The sequence below is a fragment of the Gopherus evgoodei genome, chromosome 9 (genome assembly GCF_007399415.2).
Source record: "Gopherus evgoodei ecotype Sinaloan lineage chromosome 9, rGopEvg1_v1.p, whole genome shotgun sequence".
NCBI lineage: Eukaryota > Metazoa > Chordata > Testudines > Testudinidae > Gopherus > Gopherus evgoodei.
Window position 1 is genome coordinate 70,031,282 of NC_044330.1, and position 20,475 is coordinate 70,051,756.

The 20,475-nt window shown below is 48.8% G+C and overlaps 1 protein-coding gene across 5 annotated transcripts; it reads right to left on the reverse strand.

The window, feature by feature from the left end:
• Nucleotides 1-47: 47 nt before the first annotated feature.
• Nucleotides 48-20,446, reverse strand: CSTF2 (cleavage stimulation factor subunit 2). Of its 5 annotated transcripts, none has more exons than XM_030574296.1 (16): nt 20,232-20,446; nt 16,873-16,951; nt 16,422-16,591; nt 15,564-15,700; nt 12,483-12,602; nt 12,281-12,344; nt 12,189-12,244; nt 11,838-11,961; nt 11,457-11,519; nt 9,929-9,988; nt 9,082-9,223; nt 8,537-8,691; nt 7,853-8,190; nt 2,367-2,522; nt 1,808-1,933; nt 48-267 (listed from the first exon to the last, which is right to left on the reverse strand). In XM_030574296.1, the coding sequence occupies exons 1-15, from the start codon at nt 20,287-20,289 to the stop codon at nt 1,811-1,813; spliced, it is 1,845 nt and encodes a 614-aa protein (XP_030430156.1). In that variant the 5' UTR covers nt 20,290-20,446; the 3' UTR covers nt 48-267; nt 1,808-1,810. The 5 variants fall into 5 exon arrangements, with proteins under 5 accessions (XP_030430156.1, XP_030430157.1, XP_030430154.1 ...); XM_030574297.1 differs by having other exon boundaries at nt 7,853-8,127; nt 8,173-8,190; nt 12,189-12,344; XM_030574294.1 differs by having other exon boundaries at nt 12,189-12,344; nt 20,232-20,444.
• Between the last annotated feature and the right edge of the window lie 29 nt (nt 20,447-20,475).

Genomic DNA, 20,475 nt, shown 5'->3' on the forward strand with positions numbered 1-20,475 from the left:
AAGAGGCGCCCGTTGGAGGCAGTATCAAGCAGAGTTGTGAACTGTACTCAAATCCTCCTCCAAGTTTATTTCAAATACTGTAAAACACACACACAAAACACAGAATGAAAAGTATGGGGGTGGTGCTGGGTGGGAAGAAGGGGGGAACCCTTCCCCTGATGGCTGCACCAGGTCAGACAGTGATGAAGTGAAGCTGCTGCCTTGGGTGCCTCCTCCATCCCACAGGTCTGGATCTTCAGAGTTGTTGCCAGGGTCACCAAAGGTCTTCTAAACTATGCAAAAATAACAGGGATATTTGAGGGGAGTACATAAGGCCTGGTGCCCACGCCAGGCCATTCTGGATTCCCAGGAGAAATAACTGAGTGTGTCCTTACAGGCCGTGGCCCAGCCCATGGGAATTTCTCACAGCACAAAGGGCAGCTCCTCAAGAAGCAACCCTCCTACATTTCCACAGCCTTGTGAAAGGAGATATCCCTTCTTTAAAGAGATTTAGCGCAGTGGCTGCAGACGCAGGGTTTTGCTGGGCACCACTGGCCACTGTTGCTGCTCTCTTCCGGACAGCTGAATACAGTCCAGCAATGCATACACATATCCCACTGCCCGGTCTAGCCCCTCAGCCTTCCATATGACATGTAACACAGGAGCATGCTGCCCACGACCTCCTACCCAACAGCAGCAGGAGCACTTTGAGCCTCCTCACCAGCCACAAGCAGGAGTGAAGCCCATACACTTCCCCGGGCAGGATTAACTGGGGCCCATCCCCTAGCGCTGTAAAGGCCAAACCGACGCTGGTTTGTCTGAGGAGGCCCAAAGAACCTCAGGGACAGCGAAAGAGCAGGGGACTATCTGACAGTCAGCATATCCAATATGTCAGCAGCAGCTTCACCTGCTACCAGCCTTCATTGGGTGACACTGGGGGGGTGTAACTAGCACCCTGCTTTACAGAGGGGAAACTAAGGCACACAGCATGATGTGACTGGCCCCAGATCACACAGTGAATCAGAGGCAGAGCGACGCCATGCCCCATCTCTCGCTTACAGGAGTATGTGTGTTTATTGTGGAAGCTGTAAGGAGAGGGCTGGGTTAGCTACAGTGCCACAAGGCTGGCCACACTGGAACAGACCACCCCTAACTCAGTACTTGTCTGACACAGAAATCACTGGAGATGCACCAGAGAGAGGAGTGACCCTCCCAACACCACACATAACTAGGCAACCCTATAATGCAGTGGCTCTTAACCTTTCCAGGCTACTGTACTCCTGGCAGGAGTCTGATTTGTTGTTCATACCCCAAGTTTCACCTCGTTTAAAAACTACTTGCTTACAAAATTAGACATTAAAATACAAGTGTCACAGCACACTAGTACTGAAAAATTGCTGACTTTCTCATTTTTACCATATAATTACAGATCAATTGGAATATAAATATTGTACTTACATTTCAGTGTGCAGTACAGTATAAACAAATCATTGAGTGAAATTTTAGTTTGTACTGAATTCGTTAGTGCTTTTTATGTAGCCTGTTGTAAAACCAGACAAATACCTAGATGAGTTGATGTACCCCCTGGAAGACCTCTGGGTACTCCTGGTTGAGAACCACTGTTACAACGCATAGGAGAATGTGTGGCACCTAACCAGGGCAGGCCATAGGGCATCTAATTCAGTGGCAGGGTTAGGGGATCTTCTCCATTTCACACTGCTCTCCATACATCCTTCACCCCCTTGGTTCATACAAGCTGTCCCATCACCTTTCTGGCTACAGCCTCGCCCTCCCTGGTTGCAGTAATGCGGCCTCCACCCCATCTCACCTGTCATGGAGCCCCAGTGGATTTCTGGATCTGCTCCTTTAGGATAAGGATGCTTTGCCTTTGCTCTGGGGGCAACATGGCGATCTGGTCCGCAGTCAGCTGGAGAACCTGCATGATCAGGGCAGCCTGTGGAGAGAGAGGGGAGGATCTGCAATACCATGTGCAAGAGCAATTTCCCAAGAGGAAGGGGGCAGCAAAGGGTTATAGAAAAGCCAGTAAAGAGGAAGTTATCCAGAGACCAGGCTGCTGGAGGGAGGGAAGGAGGAAGGCAAAGCGCAGGAGCAGTATAAACTCTCATCACCTGAAAGGACCTGGCTCACTGGCCACGCCCAAAGGAAAAGTTTCAAACCAGCCATCTTGCTGCTGCTTATGAACACTCTCCTGGAAAGCTGCAGGAGCATTAACTCCCCAGGCGGAGTTGGCCCCACCACAGAAACTACAAGACACTGGAGACTCTTGCTGTGCCAGAGAGAAGAAGCGCTTAGTTCATTCCCATGGCAATGGGGTATCCAGCCTCCGTCCCCTCCCTGTGAGCCTGAGTTGTCCTTTGTTTACTCACCTTCTCATGATCTTGAGGGGTGACCTGGTTCTGCCCAGGGCTAAAGCCTCCTGGCTGGCCAGCTCCTTGTACCACCGCCCCTGGCATGGCTCCTGCTTGTATGCCTGCCCCTGGCATACCACCTCCTTGTATGCCTGCCCCTGGCATGTTGGGAACCTGTGGGCACAAAGAGATGGGATGACCTGGGCCCCTCTGCTCTTGTAGAACTGTGAATAGTTTGGATTCAGTCATGGAAAACACAATGCATGCACTAGAACGTAAAGTAGGTAAATTCCTGGCACCATGAAAGATTGATACCTATATGCCCAGATGGGGGCTGAAAGTGGAGTGCCATGAGAAACAAGGAAATAGGCCCCCCAAGTTCAAGAGACCGTAGTCCATGTAATCCTGGCAATAACAGCAGAAGATTGGAGGAAGGCCGGCCTTGTGGCTAAGATGCTGGATTGGACTAAGGACGGTTGGGTTCAGTTCCAAGCTCTGTCACCAACACCCTTGTGATCTTAGGCAAGTCACTTAGGGCCAGACTTGAATGTAAGAATGGCCATACTGGGTCAGACCAAAGGTCCATCTAGCCCAGTATTCTGTCTTTTGACTGGCCAATGCCAGGTGCCCTAGAGGGAATGAACAGAACAGGTAATCATCAAGTGATCCATCCCGTTGCCCATTCCTAGCTTCTGACAAACAGGCTAGTGACACTATGCCTGCCCATCCTGGCTAATAGCCATTGATGGATCTATCCTCCATTAACATATCTAGCTCTTTTTTGAACCCTGTTATAGTCTTGGCCTTCACAACATCCTCTGGCAAGGAGTTCCACAGGTTGACTTTGCCTTGTGTGAAAAAATACTTTCTTTCGTTTGTTTTAAACCTGCCTATTAATTTCATTTTGTGACCCCAGTTCTTGTGTTATGAGTAGTAAATAACACTTCCTTAGTTACCTTCTCCACACCAGTCATGACTTGTAAACCTCTATCATATCCCTCCTTAGTTGTCTCTTTTCCTAGCTGAAAAGTCCCAGTCTTATTAATCTCTCCTCATACGGCAGCCATTCCATGTCCCTAAACATTTTTGTTGCCCTTTTCTGAACATTTTCCAATTCCAATATATCTTTTTTGAGATGGGGCGACCACATCTCCACGTAGTATTCAAGATCAGGGCATATCATGCATTTATAAAGAGGCAATATGATATTTTCTGTCTTTTTATCTATCCCTTTCTTAATGACTCCCAACTTTCTGTTTGCTTTTTTGACTGCTGCTGCACATTGAGTGGATGTTTTCAGAGAACTGTCCATGCCTCCAAGATCTCTTTCTTGAGTGGTAAGAGCTAATTTAGACCCCATCATTTTATATGTATAGTTGGGATTATGTTTTCCAATGTGCATTACTTTGCATTTATCAACACTAAATTTCATTTGCCATTTTGTTGCCCAGTTACTCAGTTTTGAGAGATCCTTTTGTAGCTCTTCACAGTCTGCATAAGAATTAATTATCTTGAATAATTTTGTATCTTCTGCAGATTTTGCCACCTCACTGTTTACCCCTTTTCCCGGATCATTTATGAATAAGTTGAATAGGACTGTTCCCAGTACAGACCCCTGGGGGACACCACCATTTACCTCCCTCAATTCTGAAAACTGACCATTTATTCCAACCCTTTGTTTCCTATCTTTTAACTAGTTACCAATCCAGAAGAGGACCTTCCCTCTTATCACATGACAGCTCTTTGCTTAAAAGCCTTTGGTGAGGGACTTGTCAAAGGCTTTCTGAAAATCTATGTACACTATATCCACTGGATTCCCCGTCCACATGCTTGTTGGTCCCCTCAAAGAATTCTAGTAGATTAGTGAGGCATGATTTCCTTTTACAAAAGCCATGTTGACTTTTCCCCAATACATTATGTTCATCTATATGTCTGACCATTTTGTTCTTTACTATAGTTTCAACCAGTTTGTCTGGTACAGAAGTCAAGCTTACTGGCCTGTAATTACCCAGGTCACCTCTGGAGCCCTTTTTAAAAATTGGTGTCACATTAGCTATCCTACAGTCAATTGGTTCAGAAGCTGATTTAAATGATAGGTTACAAACTACAGTTAGTAGTTTTGCAATTTCACATTTGAGTTCCTTCAGATTACGGTTTAGTTTATCAATTTGTTCCAAAAGCTCCTCAAAAGACACCTCAATCTGGGACAGTTCCTCAGATTTGTTACCTAAAAAGAATGGCTCAGGTTTGGGAATCTCCCTCACATCCTCAGCCTTGAAAACCTAAGCAAAAAATTAATTTTGTTTCTCCGCAATGGCATTATCATCCTTGAGTGCTCCTTTAGCATCTTGATTGTCCAGTGGCCTCACTGGTTGTTAAGTTCCTGCTTTTGATGTACTTAAAAAATGTTTCGCTATTACTTTTTGAGGTTTTGACTAGCTGTTCTTCAAATTCTTTTTTGGCTTTCTTAATTATATTTTTACACTTCATTTGCCAAAATTTATGCTCCTTTCTATTTTCCTCACCAGGATTTAACTTCCACTTTTTAAAGGATGCCTTTTTGCCTCTCACACTTTTTTGTTTAGCAACGGTAGCATTTTTTTGGTTCTCTGTTTTTTACTTTAGGGTACACATTTAAGTTGAGCCTCTATCATGGAGTCTTTAAAAACTTTCCATGCAGCTTGCAGGGATTTCTGAAATGAAATGCTACAGTGTTGGGCTGCTGTGGTGTTTTCCCCACCACAGGGATGTTAAATTTAATTATATTATGGTCACTGTTACCAAACGGTCCAGCTATATTCACCTCTTGGACCAGATCCTGAGCTCCACTTAGGACTAAATCAATAATTGCCTCTCCTCTTGTGGGTTCCAAGAGTAGCTGCTCCAAGAAGCAGTCACTTAAACTGTCAGGAAACATTATCTCTGCATACCATTCTGAGGTGACATGCACCCAGTCAATATGGAGATAGTTGAAATCCCCCACATTGTTATTATTGAGTTTTTTATTTTTATAGCCTCTCTAATCTCCCTGAGCATTTCAGTCACTATCACCATCCTGGTCAGGTGGTTGGTAATATATCCCTACTGCTATATTCTCATGATTAGAGCATGGAATGATTATTGTGGAAGTGGAAAAAGGGATAAAGGGAATTTGAACATGGAGATCTTAGTTGGACTCTAGGAATAGAGCAAGAGTCAGGCTAACAAAGTCAGGCAGACACCGACTCTAATAACACGAGACTTGAAGGCAGGGCCTAGGCGAGTAGAAAGAGAGAAAGTGAATGGGAACAGACAGTAAGAGACTGTTTTGAGCTTGTGATAGATAAGAATGGAATGTAGACTGCAGCAGAAATTAATGAGAAAATGAGATATCAGGAAGAAATATGTCTAACAAAATGCAGCTGTTGCTCATTATTATATGTAACAAAAAGGTATAAAAGCTTGCTCTAATTGTTTATGTATCAGAGACCTGCCTGGACAGAGTGAATCCCTGCCAGTGTGCTCCTTCTCCTCTTCGCAATTGCTTGAGAATAAAGACTGTCTCTGACTTGCTGTACCCAACCCGAGCGTGAAGGCCTGTTTTCTTCCACAATTTGGTGCTGTGACTCAGGGGGAAAAATAAAAAATTGTGGAAGAAAACAGGTCTCCACGCTTGGGTTGGGTAGAGCAATCTACAGCAATATCCATTGAGATTCTATGGTACAGCTTGGTTCATTTAAGGTTTTTACTTCATTTGATTCTATGCTTTCTTACATATATAGTGCCACTCCCCCACCAGCACAAGCTATTCCAGGGGTGAGCAAAATATGGTCTGCGGGCCGGATCCAGCCCCTCAGGGCTTTGGATCCCGTCCGTGGGATTGCCACCGCCATGGCACTGCAGGCCCCGCACCGATCCCAGAAGCGGACGACACCATGTCCCTGCAGCCCCTGGGGAAGAAGGGGCAGACGGCTCCGTGCACTGCCCTTGCCTGTGGGTACCTCCCCTGAAGCTCCCGTTTGCTGGGAATGGGGAACCACAGCCAATGGGAGCTTCGGGACAGGTACCCACAGGCAAGGGCAGCGCGTGCAGCCCTCTGCTCCCCCTTCCCCAGGGGCTGTAAGGACATAATGATGGCCGCTTCCTGGAGCGGCACAAGGCCAGGGCAGGCAGGCAGGCAGACAGGGAGCCTGCCCTGGCCCCGCTGCGTGCCACTGCCACCCCCGGAGCCACTCCAGGTAAGTGGCACCGGGCAGGAGCCCCCACCCCGAACCCCTCCTGCACCCCACATCCTAACCCCCTGCCCTGAGCCCCCTGTTGCACCCCAACCCCCTGCTACGCCCTGCGCTCCCTCCTGCACTCCAACCCCCTTCCGTGAGCCCCCGTATACACCCTGCACCCCTCCTCTGCTCCAACCCCTTGCCCTGAGCCCTTTCTGGCACACCGCACCTCCTCCCATACCCTGCACTCCCTCCCGCACCCCAATCCTCTGCGCCAGCCCTACATTCATAGCCCTGCATGCAATTTTCCTACCCTGATGTGGCCCTTGGGCCAAAAAGTTTGCCCACCTCTGACCTATTCTGTCCTTCCAATATATTTTGTACCCTGGTATTATTGTGTCCCATTGATTATCGTCATTCCAAGTTTCCGTGATGCCTATTATATCAATATCCTCATTTAATATGAGGCACTCTAGTTCCCCCATATTATTACGATGACTTTTATCATTTGTATAGAAGCACTTCAAAAACTTGTCACTTTTTAGATTTTTAACTTGTACAGGTCTTTAGGCACCTAACTCCCACTGAAATCAGCAGGATCTAAACACCTCTAAAAATCTGGCCGTTAGTCTCCCTGTGCCTCAATTCTCTTCATGGAATGGGACTGCATTCCCCGACCTCACAGCAGGGATTTGAGGAGAAATCTGTCAACAAGTGTGAGGCATTCGGTATTGCCTGAGGAGTGCAGGCAAGCTGGCCTGCTCCCCAGAGGTGCTGCTCCCTGCAGAAACGCCCTGGCTCCCTCAAGCTAGCAGAGCTGGAAGCATGGCAGGCGCAGAGCAAGAAGAGCAAAAGGGAAAACATGCCTCCCCCAGTGCACCACGGTTAGGCCTGGCAGAGGAGAGGGCAAGTCACAGGAAGAGGCCAAGGGGCAAAAGTGGCCTGGGGGTCCCTACGCTTTTTCCAAACTTCACTTATATGTATTGCGAGTTCCACACATGAGGGGTCAGGAGAACGATGCAGGTTGGCACGTGTGTTATAGCTCGGACAAGAGCCAGCAGCCCCAGGTCCCTGCAGCCCACGTTGTAATACCCTGGTGCTAGCTAGCAGGGGATGATCTGACCTAGGATTCTTTGGGGGGGGGATACTATCAATTCCCTGGGGTTTGCTGATAGGCCTGGTTAGTCGGTTAGCATTACAAGTGGGATGCAGGCTGTTAAAGAATTGACATCACCAAGAAACCTGCCACTAAGTGCTTGTAGTTATATATCAGATTAAGACTAAAACAGAAGATGCTGTGTGTACCTGTCTAGGTCCCTGAGGGCCACTTGCTCCCAAGTTAAGTGGCCCAGGTCCTTGAATTCCACCAGGCATAGGGCCCCTTGGGTTGGGGCCAGGACCCCTGGGCTCCATCCCTCTAGGCTCCATTCCTCTGGCATCCATGCCTCTGGGCTCCATCCCTCTGGGTTCCATCCCTCTTGGCTCCATGCCCCTGGGCTCCATCCCTCTGGGCTCCATGCCCCTGGGCTCCATCCCTCTGGGCTCCATGCCCCTGGGCTCCATGCCTCTGGGCTCCATCCCTCTGGGCTCCATGCCCCTGGGCTCCATCCCTCTGGGCTCCATGCCCCTGGGATCTCTTCCACCTGCAGAGAAAAAACAAGCCATAAGGAAGGGAATTCTGTGTGGGAGAACGTTGGGGACACAGACCCACATTTGAAAGTTAAGCCTCCTTTGGTTTAATGACTGGCAGAAAACCAAGATGGGTCAGGGACGGTGTGTGAATGGCACCTGCTTTTGGAAAATGACAAATCTGAACTTCTTCTCCCCTTTCCTTGTGTAACTACACCTCCCCCTCCCCCCAGTGCCTCCCTCCAACCCTGTATAACTTTCTCTGCATTTCACTTCACTGCTGAAATGTCCCACCTTCCCATTTTCCTCACATCCCTGGGTCCTCTCTTGGTCACGTTTCATTTACGGCCATTCTCTCACCTCGAGCATCCATCAAAGGCCCTCTAGGTTCTCCCATCAGTGGCCTGGGTTCTCCCATTGGTCCTCCCCTCATTTCATGTGGGGGTGGGCCACGATTGTCATGGCCGGGCATATGGTGCATGGGTGGACCCTGGTGGGGTGGCCCAAGGTAACCTCTGTTGAGAGAGAGAAAGAAGGAAAACAGAGCAGAAGGAGAAAGATGAGTGTGAGAATCGGACACAAACTTGGCACCGAGCAGGTACAGTATTTTGACCAAAGCACATAGTCGGCTGCACAGAAAGTGGGGAAGTTTGGCACATAGGGATGGATGCTAATGTTTCCACCTTGCCAAGTCAGTCTGAGTGGCCACAAACACCATCCTCCCTTCCTGCTGCACAGCTGTGTGTACCTGGATCGCCAGCAAACATCACTCTGAGCAGCCAGCATGGGACCCAGCAGTTCACCCAGCAGGCAGTGCCACTTAACCAACACTCCGACCACAAGAGGCGGGGATTCAGAGCCTCTAAGGCTCAGATTGGTACCGATTCATCCTCTGGCCCACTCACCTGGGCTCCACTTCTCCAGTGACTGAAAGCAGGGTCCCTCCACGTGGGTCATTTGGGGCATCTCCCAGAAGGCCCCGGGGTGGTGGGCCGCTAGCAGGTAATGGTCCACGCTGCATAGGGGCCCTTGGGTCCGGCATGGGCACTGCCAGGGAGGCAAGCAAGGGAAATTACTGAGGTCAAGCATTGGCAAGAACAATCACACCAAAGTCCTCCTGTGAGACAGCACCACTCCTGTCGTCCCTGACAGTGAGATGCAACCGAATCCCATCCCCAGTGCTCCCTGTAGCACACAGACACACACTGGCTTTGGACAAAGGCAACACTGCTGTCCATGATGTGGCTGGAAGTGATGCACAGCAAACAGGAAGGAAATCTTCCCACAGACAACACTGCAGCTCACAGAAGCGGGTGCCTTCGGTGCTAAGTTCAGACCTTCCTGTCCCCCACAGTGGCTGCTGTGGCTTGTTGACAAAAAGTCGAGAACCAAGATTGCAATAACTACCAACAAAACTGGTCACATCAAGCATGAGTCACAAGGTCAACTGTGAGCCTCGACAGTGCAGATCAAATCCAGTAACCCCACATCCATGAGGTCAAAAAGCCGAGCATGAGCAGCTATGGCCTCCTCTCTCCCGTCTGTTTCCGCATGTACTGGGTTAATCTCTTACCCCTATATGCAGAACCCTAGGCCCTGCCTTTGACGAGTGCTCACTTCCACACTGGGCAGACTACATAGAGCGGTCCCACAGCCCCAAGCAAAGAGAACCCTAGTGCTGAACTCCAGGCTTTTTCCATGCATTCCACACTAAGCTCCGTGACAAAAGGAGCTGGTAGCTGTCATGGATACCTTGAACTCGCTCAATAGATGCAGGCCTGGCAGGTCCCACGGGCGAGAGCTGCAGGTTTCCTGGGTGAGCAGCAGGAAAAGAGGGAAAAGAGCAGACACATAAATAGCGCACATACACACGCACACACAGACTCACCGACAGGCCTGCCTACACCACAGACCCACTAGTGCTGCATAGACTCTTTTCCCTCCGCGGAGTGAGCTCATAGATTCATAGACCTAAGGTCAGAAGGGACCATTATGGTCATCTAGTCTGACCTTCTGCACAATGCAGGCAACAGAATCTCACCCACCCACTCCTGTAACAAACCCCTAACCTATAAGGCAGGCTCCCACAAATCAGACTGCATATTTTGAAGAGATGCTGCCAATTTTACAGGCCTGGCTTTGTCAGATCTTCCCAATAATGCCACTGGATGGAAACACTGAATGCCAGTCTTGTGAGGAGGATGGTTTCTTCTACATAGCTTGAAAAACCCACTCACCTAGACACTATTTTCTCTGGTTACTATCAAGTTCTGTTGCATTTTTACTTTCTTTAAAATATATTAAATGTGTAGCCCTTACAGTTTCAAAATAACCTTCTGTAAGTGGGAGGCAGCATGAGGTGGTCAGGCTGTGCCTGAGTGCGCAGGAGACAGCTCCACTGCCTCTGCTCAGAGCTTCCCCAAGTAGACACAGAAATTAACAAAAGTCTGGTTCAGTTTCACCACTGCTATTCAAAGTCCTGCAAACAGCAGGGAAGCTGCTAAGAATTATTTCGTGTGGTTGCTTCTTGGCAAAGCTCTGGCAGCAGTGGGGAGGCACTGGGGCTGTCAATGGGGGTGAAGGACCCAAAGGTGAAATCAAAACAAGCCTGTCTCAGATTCCGCTGCTTTTAAGGTATGTAAAAATATGGGATTCCCGAAGGAATTTGCCATGTTCTGCTAGAAGGCTGAGGGAGGATACTCACTCCCCCCATGTCCCACAATATGAAAGAACAGGGATCCCTTTGTTGTGATAAACTGGACAATGAGAGTCCCGACTTTAACTGTCTAATTGCATTAAATCTCGTTCCAAGACACTGGTGTACAGCCTTCCACATAGGGAGAGAGGACTAAGCAAAACATCTCCATAGAAACATACTCTGCTTTGATCATCACTCACACACATCACTATTCTGTGCAAAAGAAAAGCTACTGCTCCCTCTCCTGGACAAGCAAAAGAAAGCACAGGAGACTCAACAGTAGCAAATAGCAGGCAACAGCCTGGCTCGCCTACACCTGGACATGCAAAGTACCAGAAAGCGAGTTACTAGAGAAGGCATTGTTCTCCCTGCTCACTATACACACTCTCAGACAGAAAGAGAAGTGCACACAGACTCACAGACAGGCTGGAAAAACTTTTACACATTCAGTTAGCTTGGGGGGATTCCCTGCTCCGTCAACAACTCTGACACGTGGCTTTGAAAGTCTCAACGTCCTGGCCTGGAAGTAGGGATCCCTATGACACATTGCATCAAACATGGATTAACTGACATCTGGTTTACCTTGTCCACGTTCCAAGGGCACTGGTCCACCTCCTGGCATCCCGACCTGAGGTTGCATTCCACCTGGGAGGGAAGAGCAGAGAACTCACAACCCCTCTCTCTGGTTCTCTCTCCCCACAGCCCTCACTATTCTGCTCCTATAAGATGCCCCACTCTGCCACTGACAGACAGATTTCCACCTGGCCTAACAGGCCATAGAGATGGAGTGAGCCCCTCCAGTTGGATGACCCAAGAGTTACTCCCTAGGCTTCAAATCTTCCACATGTGCAACTGCGTCTCTTAAAAGCCTGCAATGTCCCCGCACTCATGGGGCATGTTGTCCCTGCAGAAGCTTTGGGCAACTTTTACGGTTTGCAGTTCAGACATGCTCACGGAGCTCACCTCCAGGAGCCAAGGGACCAGGACCTGGGCCAGCTACAGAGGCTGGCATCTGACCTGGGGCTGGCACTCCACCCTGCATAGGAGGCTGCATCAGAGGAGGAGCTCCATTTACATGCATGCCACCCTGTAGAGGGAAGAAATCACATTGAGAGCTCCTTCTCACCAACAGACATGAGCATCACCCATTGTGCCAGGGTTGCAGGTGGAGAACTCCTCCTTACCAACACACACACACAACGCTCCCCCACACACCAGGGTTTCACACTGAGAAGCCTTCTCAACAACACACACGGAGACTTCACACCCTTAACCTCCATCTCTATAATGTGGGTTGAACAAACAAATTCTTACTATGGGCTGTGGCTGGGACGATGGGGGATTCTGCTGGTTCATCTGTGCATTAGGACCTGGACCTGGACCAGGCCCGGGTCCAGGCCCAGGCCCTGGAACTGGCTGTGGGTTGCCTGGAATCAGAGGTGGAACACTGGTCTGACGATGCAGAATTTTCTAAGGGCAGAAGATGGAGGACAAAGAAGTTGTGCATGCACCAACTAGACATGGCCATTCCTGGAATCCACCCACAGCCCCATCTCTCCAGACAAGTGTCCCCATTGATCCCAGACTGAGGGGCGGGATCATACATACCAGAGCAATCTCTGGATCGACGATCCTCATCACCACTTGGGCCTGGAGCAGGGCATATGCCAGCTGAGGGTTCTGGAGCAGCATGTTCCGTGCCTCCTGAGGGCTGTTCTGCACACACAACTAAAGAGCAACACACAGATCATAATTCTCAATGGGCCTCGCTGCTGCTGTGTAGTATTAAGCCCTTCACTGATAACTGTTGCTGCAACCCATGGGGACAGCAATGTTTCTGGAAATGCAGGAATGGCAATATCTCAAAGGGCAGGAGCGTTTTGCTTCATTTGTCTGGTACGTTACATGGTGCTGGCATGGTTAATAAAACAACCAATAATGCATCTGAGTGACTCATGCTGTGGACTGTCTGAAACACAAGGACAGTTAATAAAGAAATCACGCTCAGGCTGCTCATAAAAATGTGCCTGATCCACATCCTCTTCTCCATGATCATCTCCTCTTCTCCAATGTCCACAGTATTAGCCAAACCAAGGAGTGCTAATAGGGAAGTAGGACACTAGACAGCCCAGCTCTCCACAACAGCAAGTCCAGCTGTTAGACTAGCTCACGTCCTTGTCCAACCTGCTTATATTCCTCATGACAGCACCCCAGATACTGAGGGCATGTCTACACTACGGGATTATTCCGATTTTACAGAAATCGATTTTTGGAAACAGATTGTATAAAGTCGAGTGCACGCGGCCACATTAAGCACATTAATTCGGCGGTGTGCGTCCATGTACCGAGGCTAGCGTCAACTTCCAGAGCGTTGCACTGTGGGTAGCTATCCCATAGTTCCCGCAGTCTCCTCCACCCATTGGAATTCTGGGTTGAGATCCCAGTGCCTGATGGGGCCAAAAATTTGTCATGGGTGGTTATGGGTAAATGTCGTCAGTCAATCCTCCCTCCGTGAAAGCAACAGCAGACAATGATTTTGCACCCTTTTCCCTGGATGGCCCGGGCAGATGCCATAGCACAGCAACCATGGAGCCCGTTCAGCTTTTTTTCACTGTCACTGTATGTGTACTGGATGCTGCTGACAGATGCGACACTGCAGTGCTACACAGCAGCATCCCCTTGCCTTTGCAAGTTAACAAAGACAGTTACCAGTCATACTGTACCATCTGCTGCTGTCACGGGTTATCTTAGCCGGCCTCGGTGAGGTCGGTCGGGGCACCTGGACAAAAATGGGAATGATTCCCCAGGTCATTCTCTTCTTTAAGTTTTGTCTAATGGAGAGTCAGTCCTGCCTAGAATATCAGGCAAGCCTACTAAAGAACCAGAGAGGCAAACGGCCTCTCTGGGTCAGAGCCCCAGACATCCCGCAGAAATGATGAGCTGCATGCTATTCTAGGGGGTGCCCCTGCAACAACCCCACCTGTTGCTTCCCTCCTCCCCCACCCCTCCTGGGCTACCATGGCAGTGTCCCCCCATTTGTGTGATGAAGTAATAAAGAATGCAGGAATAAGAAACAACACTGACTTTACTGCCTCTGCAAGCAGAGATCAAAGAGGGGAGGGGAGGGCGGTTGGCTTACAGTGAAGTAGAGTGAACCACCATTCTGCACTTGCTCAGCCTATAGCTAAAAATGGGAATCTGTGACAAGCACTAGGACAGAAGCACAGGCAGGACTGAATCTCCATTTGCGTGTGGGCCTTTGGCTGACACTGGTAAAATACAAAATGTCCCAGGATATGTATGTTGGGGGACAGTTCTAAACGGCAGCTTAATTTTTTTATTTGCAGCAAAATGTAGAGGCCTAAGTATCTGATTGTGAGCCTTGGTAGCAAGGAGTAGGCTGGGGTAGGCGCGACCGCGTGGTGGGAGAGCAGCCTGAGTCAGAAGCCTCCAACTGCCACAATATTCCAGGCAGGACTGAATCTCCATGAGACAAAACTTAAAGAAGAGAATGACCTAGAGACATTCCCATTTTTGCCCAGGTGCCCCTGGCCGACGTCACTGAGGCCAGCCAGGAGCACCCGCGGGATGATGATGATGGATATCAGTCCTACTGTACTGTCTGCCGTTCGCAAGGCAAGGGGATGCTGCTGTGTAGCGCTGCAGCACCACGTCTGCCAGCAGCATCCAGTAGACATACGGTGACATTGAAAAAAGGCGAGAAATGATTTTTTCCCCTTTGCTTTCATAGGGGGGGCTGATGACATATACCCTGAACCACCTGCGACAATGTTTTTGACCCTTCAGGCTTTGGGAGCTCAGTCTAGAATTCAAATGGGTTTCGGAGAGTGCGGGAACTGTGGGATAGCTACAGCCGTCAGTTGCCCCTCCTTCCATGAGCATCCATTTGATTCTTTGGCTTTCTGGTACGCTTGTCTCAGCTCCTTAAGTTTCAGGCAGCACTGTGTTGAGCCCCTGTTGTAGCCTCTGTCCATCATGGCCTTGGAGATTTTTTCAAATGCTTTGGCATTTTGTCTTTTGGAATGGAGTTCTGATAGAACAGATTCATCTCCCCATACAGAGATCAGATTCAGTATCTCCCATACGGTCCATGTTGGAGCTCTTTTTTAATTCTGGGAATGCATGGTCACCTGTGCTGATCAGCGCTCCATGCTGGGCAAACAGGAAATGAAATTCAAAAGTTCGCGGGGCTTTTCCTGTATGAGTTCAGATTGCTGTCCAGAGTGGTTACAATGGTGCACTGTGGGATAGCTCCTGGAGGCCAATACCGTCGAATTGCGGCCACACTAACCCTAATTTGAAATGGCAATACTGATTTCAGTGCTACTCCCCTCATCAGGGAGAAGTACAAATATCGATATTAAGAGTCCTTTATATAGAAGTAAAGGGCTTCGTTGTGTGGATGGGTGCAGGCTTAATTTGGTTTAATGCTGCTAAATTCGAGATAAACTCTTAGTGTAGACCAGGCCTGATTGACCCTCCGGATCATTCTACCCTGCATCAGCAGTGGCACATATGAGGCATTAACAGGAGTGGCAATGTCACAGAGTTGTGAGTGAGGAACTGCTGCTGCCTGGTTTTTCGTGTGATGGGGGTGGGGTTATTCTGCACTGTAAGACCATGGTTGCAAGTTCGTGACTTGGTACTAGGCACTTTGCTCCCACTCACCTTCATCTGCTTCATCAGCTCAAACATCTGCTCAGGTGGCAGGCTGGCAACTGCCCTGCTGATAGACTCGGGGGCATCTTCAGGATTTATAGGGTCTCCATATGGTGACTCTATAATAGGGGCACCTGTGCCCAAGCCTGACAGGTGTAGAGAGGGGAAGACAAAGAGGAAAGGTTAAACACACAAGCGTCCTGGGAACCCTAAGCTGCTGGTCTCAGTCTCATTTCACATCACAGGAATCACCAGCACAATTGCTGGTGCTTTCTCGCACTGACCCCTTCAGCTGAAAGGCCAATAACTCAAGGATGATGTACTCACAGCTGCATCTTCACAAGCAGGAGGGAGGGAAATGTACTTTTGAAACACAGATTCAGGAGCACCATTTTGCTGTTGGAGAGTACATGGGTCACTGACTAAAAGTCTGGGCTCTGAACATGCCTGGAATTCCTACCAAGTCAATTAGAAGTTGAGGGCTGTGCCATGGTTCAGTAGAAAGATTGTTTCACACAGATTTGTAATACAGTCTCCTACGTGAGCTAGGACCCTGGATGTCACAATAATGTGGCTATTCGTCATACACCGCTTTGTCAAATGTGGAGCTTCACTAATCAAAAAAAGCAGGTCTGGGTAGGGTTTGTCTGGTCACGGAAATTACAATCCTCCCCCAAACTTCCACTTGCTATCTTATTTGCAGCACATCAGCTATCTGTGAGCTTTTCATTGTTAACCTCATCCAGATTTGGGTGGGGGTCTAGATTTTGTACCTTGGCTAGTAGATTTTTGTTACAGATTTGTAAGGTTGGTTTAGGCCAAACATTATGGTAGCATTAACCCCCTCAACCCAAAGTTCAGACTCACTCTTCAGTTCCTCCTTATTCTTCTCGCTGGCTGCATTGTCCACACGCAACGCCCTCCCGCTGAACTCACGCCCATTCAGGTTCCGCATGGCGCTGAGCGCTGTCTCCTGGTCTTGGTACTCACAAAAGCCATATCCCTTTGGTTTGCCAGTCTCTCTGTCATACACCAACCTGGATGGCAGAGCCAAAAGAATCACAGGCATTAGATGCAGTACGGCACTCAGGGAAAGTATTACACAATACCACAGCATTTTCCGGACTGGTAACGCCATCTCCATACCCTCTGCTCAGTCCCCAACAAGATGAAGGAATACCTCATTCAAAGCTTGTGTCTGCCAAGTACGCCTGAGACCCATCTGCTTGTGGCTGGAGTGCTGATGAGTGCAGAATTGGCTACAGCTGAGATCACCTGTCTGTTTATGGGTGATTCCAAAAAGAGAAACAGTTCTCACCTGAAACTGACGACAGGTCCGACCTCCGAGAAAATGTCCTTTAGCTGCTCCTCTGTGGCTTCATATGGGATATTCCCCACTATGGGAGAGGGGACCAACATATCAGTACAGACATCGAGTATCAGGAAAAAACACAGGCATGAACATCTCTCCATGAGAAGACAGGAAAGAACAGAAATGAACCCAGGGATGGCAAAGCCCAGGGATTGCTGTGCGAACATACACACACAGACAGATTTCTGGCAATCTGCTGCAGGACTGCAGATTTTTGTGTATATACACCATTGCTCCTGATGCACCTGTTGGTGCAGTGTCCCATTGCTAGTACAGAATCCAGGCTGGGGCACATTTTAGGACTCTGGTAATGTGCCTCAATCCAGACACAGGTCAGAAGGGAATTGCAGGGAAGTGGGTAGTTGTTTCTTAAAATAATGGGTCCCTATTACGGGCTGGATAACAGTACTTATGTTTTAGGATTTTGTGGACTATTCCACCAGGCTCTTCCCCTCCTCCAAGCTTAATGAGCTGCCTATGGTCTCCAGAATGCCACAGTTGCCTGTTTTCCTTTCATTTGTGCTGCCCAACCCACTATGGAGCATAGAGTGCTCATGGGAGTAGGATTAAGAGCAGCTCAAGAGCTCCATGAGAGTTCAGAGTGTACATAATCCAATGAGAGATAGCAGGCATTGGCTAGTACTACTGAAGTCCAAACAGGAAGAGTTGCCTGAAAAGGTTAGGAATCACCATCCGAGAAGATTTGACCTTATTTGTCAGATGAGTGGGTCATACACTGGGGCTGTGAATCACAAAACAGTGGAGCAATACTGCTGCAAGTTCCTTCTTTCTCCCCATTTTTACCACCATGCTGGTATCAATCAGTGCAGGACACAGGTAAGTACAATACAGGGACTACAGTGAGCCTGGGACATCTTCCTAATCCTTTATTAGAGGGATGGCAGGTCTCATTTCATGTGTTTTCTGCCACTCTTTTTCTATCTGTTTTAGTGAAAATATTGGTGGAATATTTAGTTTAATCAGGTTTGGTGGTTCCTTAACTCCATTTCCACTTGCCTGAGAAGTATGAAGGGCCCATGCGGAGGAAGGTAAAGGGGACAGTGCTATGATTTTCCACAGCACACCAAGGTGACTCTGCATCCAGGGTCCAATCCAAAATCTACTTATGTCTATGGACTTTGGCCCAAGCCTTTAATCAGTGCAGAAGTCAAAAACTGTGTGTATACTTTTTAACTCCACTCATCACATCAACGACCAAAGAACGTGAACACAGAAAGGCTCTGAGCAGGATGACATGGCGGAGGCTCGAAGAAAGCCTGCACCCCCCGTGAGTAGGAAAATTGGATTTCGGATAGGGGAGCAGATTACTGGTCCATCAGTTTCACTGTCATTGGCCAGTACTTGATGCTTCGGAGGAATGCAGCTCCTGAACCCTGTTACACACAGGCTGATTGCATACTTCTGCACATCACTTGGAGGGAGGGAAGGGGGAAATCCTACAGGTAGTTATCCTGTGACCTGAAGTATGTGTTGTGATTACTTCATCTCAGCCTGTATAACAACCAATTATCAACCTCTTACAATTATATTGTATATTGTAATTATACAATTAATTGTATAACCTCTTACAATTATCCAGCCCCTTTTAAAACCCCTCTGCGATGTGATCCCATGACACTCCGGAGCAGCAAATCCCAGAGGCTGACTACGTGCAGCATAAAGACATTTTCTTACTTTGTTCCTAGATTACCTGCTATGACTTTGAATGACCCATTCTTTTATAATGGGAAAGACAAAGGAGATACTGCAATTTTCCCTAACCCCTTCTAGTCACATCTAATTCTTCCTTGTCCTGATTAAATAATCATAGCTTTTAAAAACTTTCCATATGTATAAGCCACTTACACAATACCAATTAATCAACACATTTGGTCCATACAAACTGGATACGCTACACCAAATAAAAACACACCACAGTTTGATATAATACCGATTCTGTACCAACCCCACAACAGAGAGATGCTTATGATGCATCTCTGTGCAGGTGACATGCAAAAGGACAGAGCTGTCTGGAAAATGGAAATTCCATCCCACAAAAAACTTAAAGAGTTTCCAAGTTTTTTTCAATCCAATTCAGAACAAAAAGTCAAAATCTTGAAGTTTTTCACAAGAACTGAAATTCTCCCAAAATGGTTTGGGAAACAATGAAACATTCCCACTGTCAATCTCCCCGCCTAGCAGATGGGCTGGCTTCCCAGCTCCCTCTGATCACTGGCTGCCTGATGTGCCTAACTGGCAGGCTGCCAGGCTCTCAGGGAATCCCGAACTCCCTGCTAGGCAGACAACTTGGAAACTGAATAAGGTGGCTAGCATTTTTCCCTGGAAAATTTTTCCCAACTGTACACAAGAGGTAGTATAGCAGAAAAGAGCGTTCATATTGAAAGCAAAAAATGTTCATATCTATATATAGTACACCCCATGGACACTTTAGCATCTGTATGCACTTGCAAAACTTTAATCACCACTTGCTCAGGGTAAGTAAAGCATCTCCAGCTTTCTAAGTCAGCTTTATAGTAAGGAACAGGTGAGTTTTAGTGCCTGAGCTGGTAGACTATCATGTCTGTTTTGCAAGGCTGCACTGTATGCTTAATTTCCCTTTTACTACCTGCCTTAGGTTTTCACGTGATGCCCAAGGCAATGGTCTCTTCTGTGCTGCTTCCCCTTACTGTAATAGTCACCAGGAAAGGCTTTGGGGCAAGAGATCACATTGCAGTGGATATTATCTCTCTCCAGCCAGTATCTGGTGAGTGACGGATAGCACAAACATAGGTTTGAGAAGTGTTTTATTGAGAACCCATTCTGCTCAGAAACACGTATTATTTATTTCTGGGGGTCCATTTCTGACACCAGCATTACAACATCACAATGATCACTGCAACAAGCTGCTGTGATGTCACAGAGAAAGAGAGTGTGGGCAAGGGGCGGAGAAGAGGATCTCTACACCCAGTAGAGTAGGGGGCTACTCTGTGGGCCTCTGTCGAGGGAAAGCGGTGGGGGGAGTCTCTGTTCCAGAACAGTGGGGCTAACCGGGGGTGGGAGGGCACCTGGCAGAGGGAGGCTCCAGGGGCGATTCCGTGCTCTGGAGAGGGGAGAGCCGGGATGGGACTCAGGCGCAGAGGAGGCGGGAGGGAGGTCCGGGAAGCAGATACAGGGCCGGGGGGGTCCCAGGAGCCGGTGGGGAGCCCCGGGCGCTGCCCCCCACCCCCAGTGACACAGCTGGGCTAGGGAGTATTGGAGTCTCCGTCCCGGGGGTGGGAGGGTCTCGCTCCCCGGCTCCTGCTCACCGAACACGGAGCGCAGCGAGCGATCCACCGCGGGGTCCCGCACCGCCAGCCCCGCCATCCTTCACCCACCGCCGGTGCAGCGCTTCCAGTCTCCCCCCTTCCGGCACCCCCGTGCTCCGGCTGGAAACACACACGGCCACTTCCGTTCCGCTCGAGCCCCGTCAAGGCTCCGGGGCGCTTCCGGGGAGGGAGCAGAGCCTAGCGGCGTTGGCAGGAGCGAGCTCTGCCGCCGTAACCAGGCGAC

What these genes read in the sequence shown, in the direction of transcription:
- CSTF2 (XM_030574294.1), bottom strand. Translation starts at nt 20,289, where the DNA reads ATGGCGGGGCTGGCGGTGCGGGACCCCGCGGTGGATCGCTCGCTGCGC. An exon ending in CTCGCTGCGCTCCGTGTTCG is followed by an intron (nt 16,952 to 20,231) that starts GTGAGCAGGAGC and finishes CCTCTCCCATAG; the next exon opens with TGGGGAATATCCCATATGAA. An exon ending in GCCTTTGATGGATGCTCGAG is followed by an intron (nt 8,191 to 8,536) that starts GTGAGAGAATGG and finishes TTTTCTCTGCAG; the next exon opens with GTGGAAGAGATCCCAGGGGC.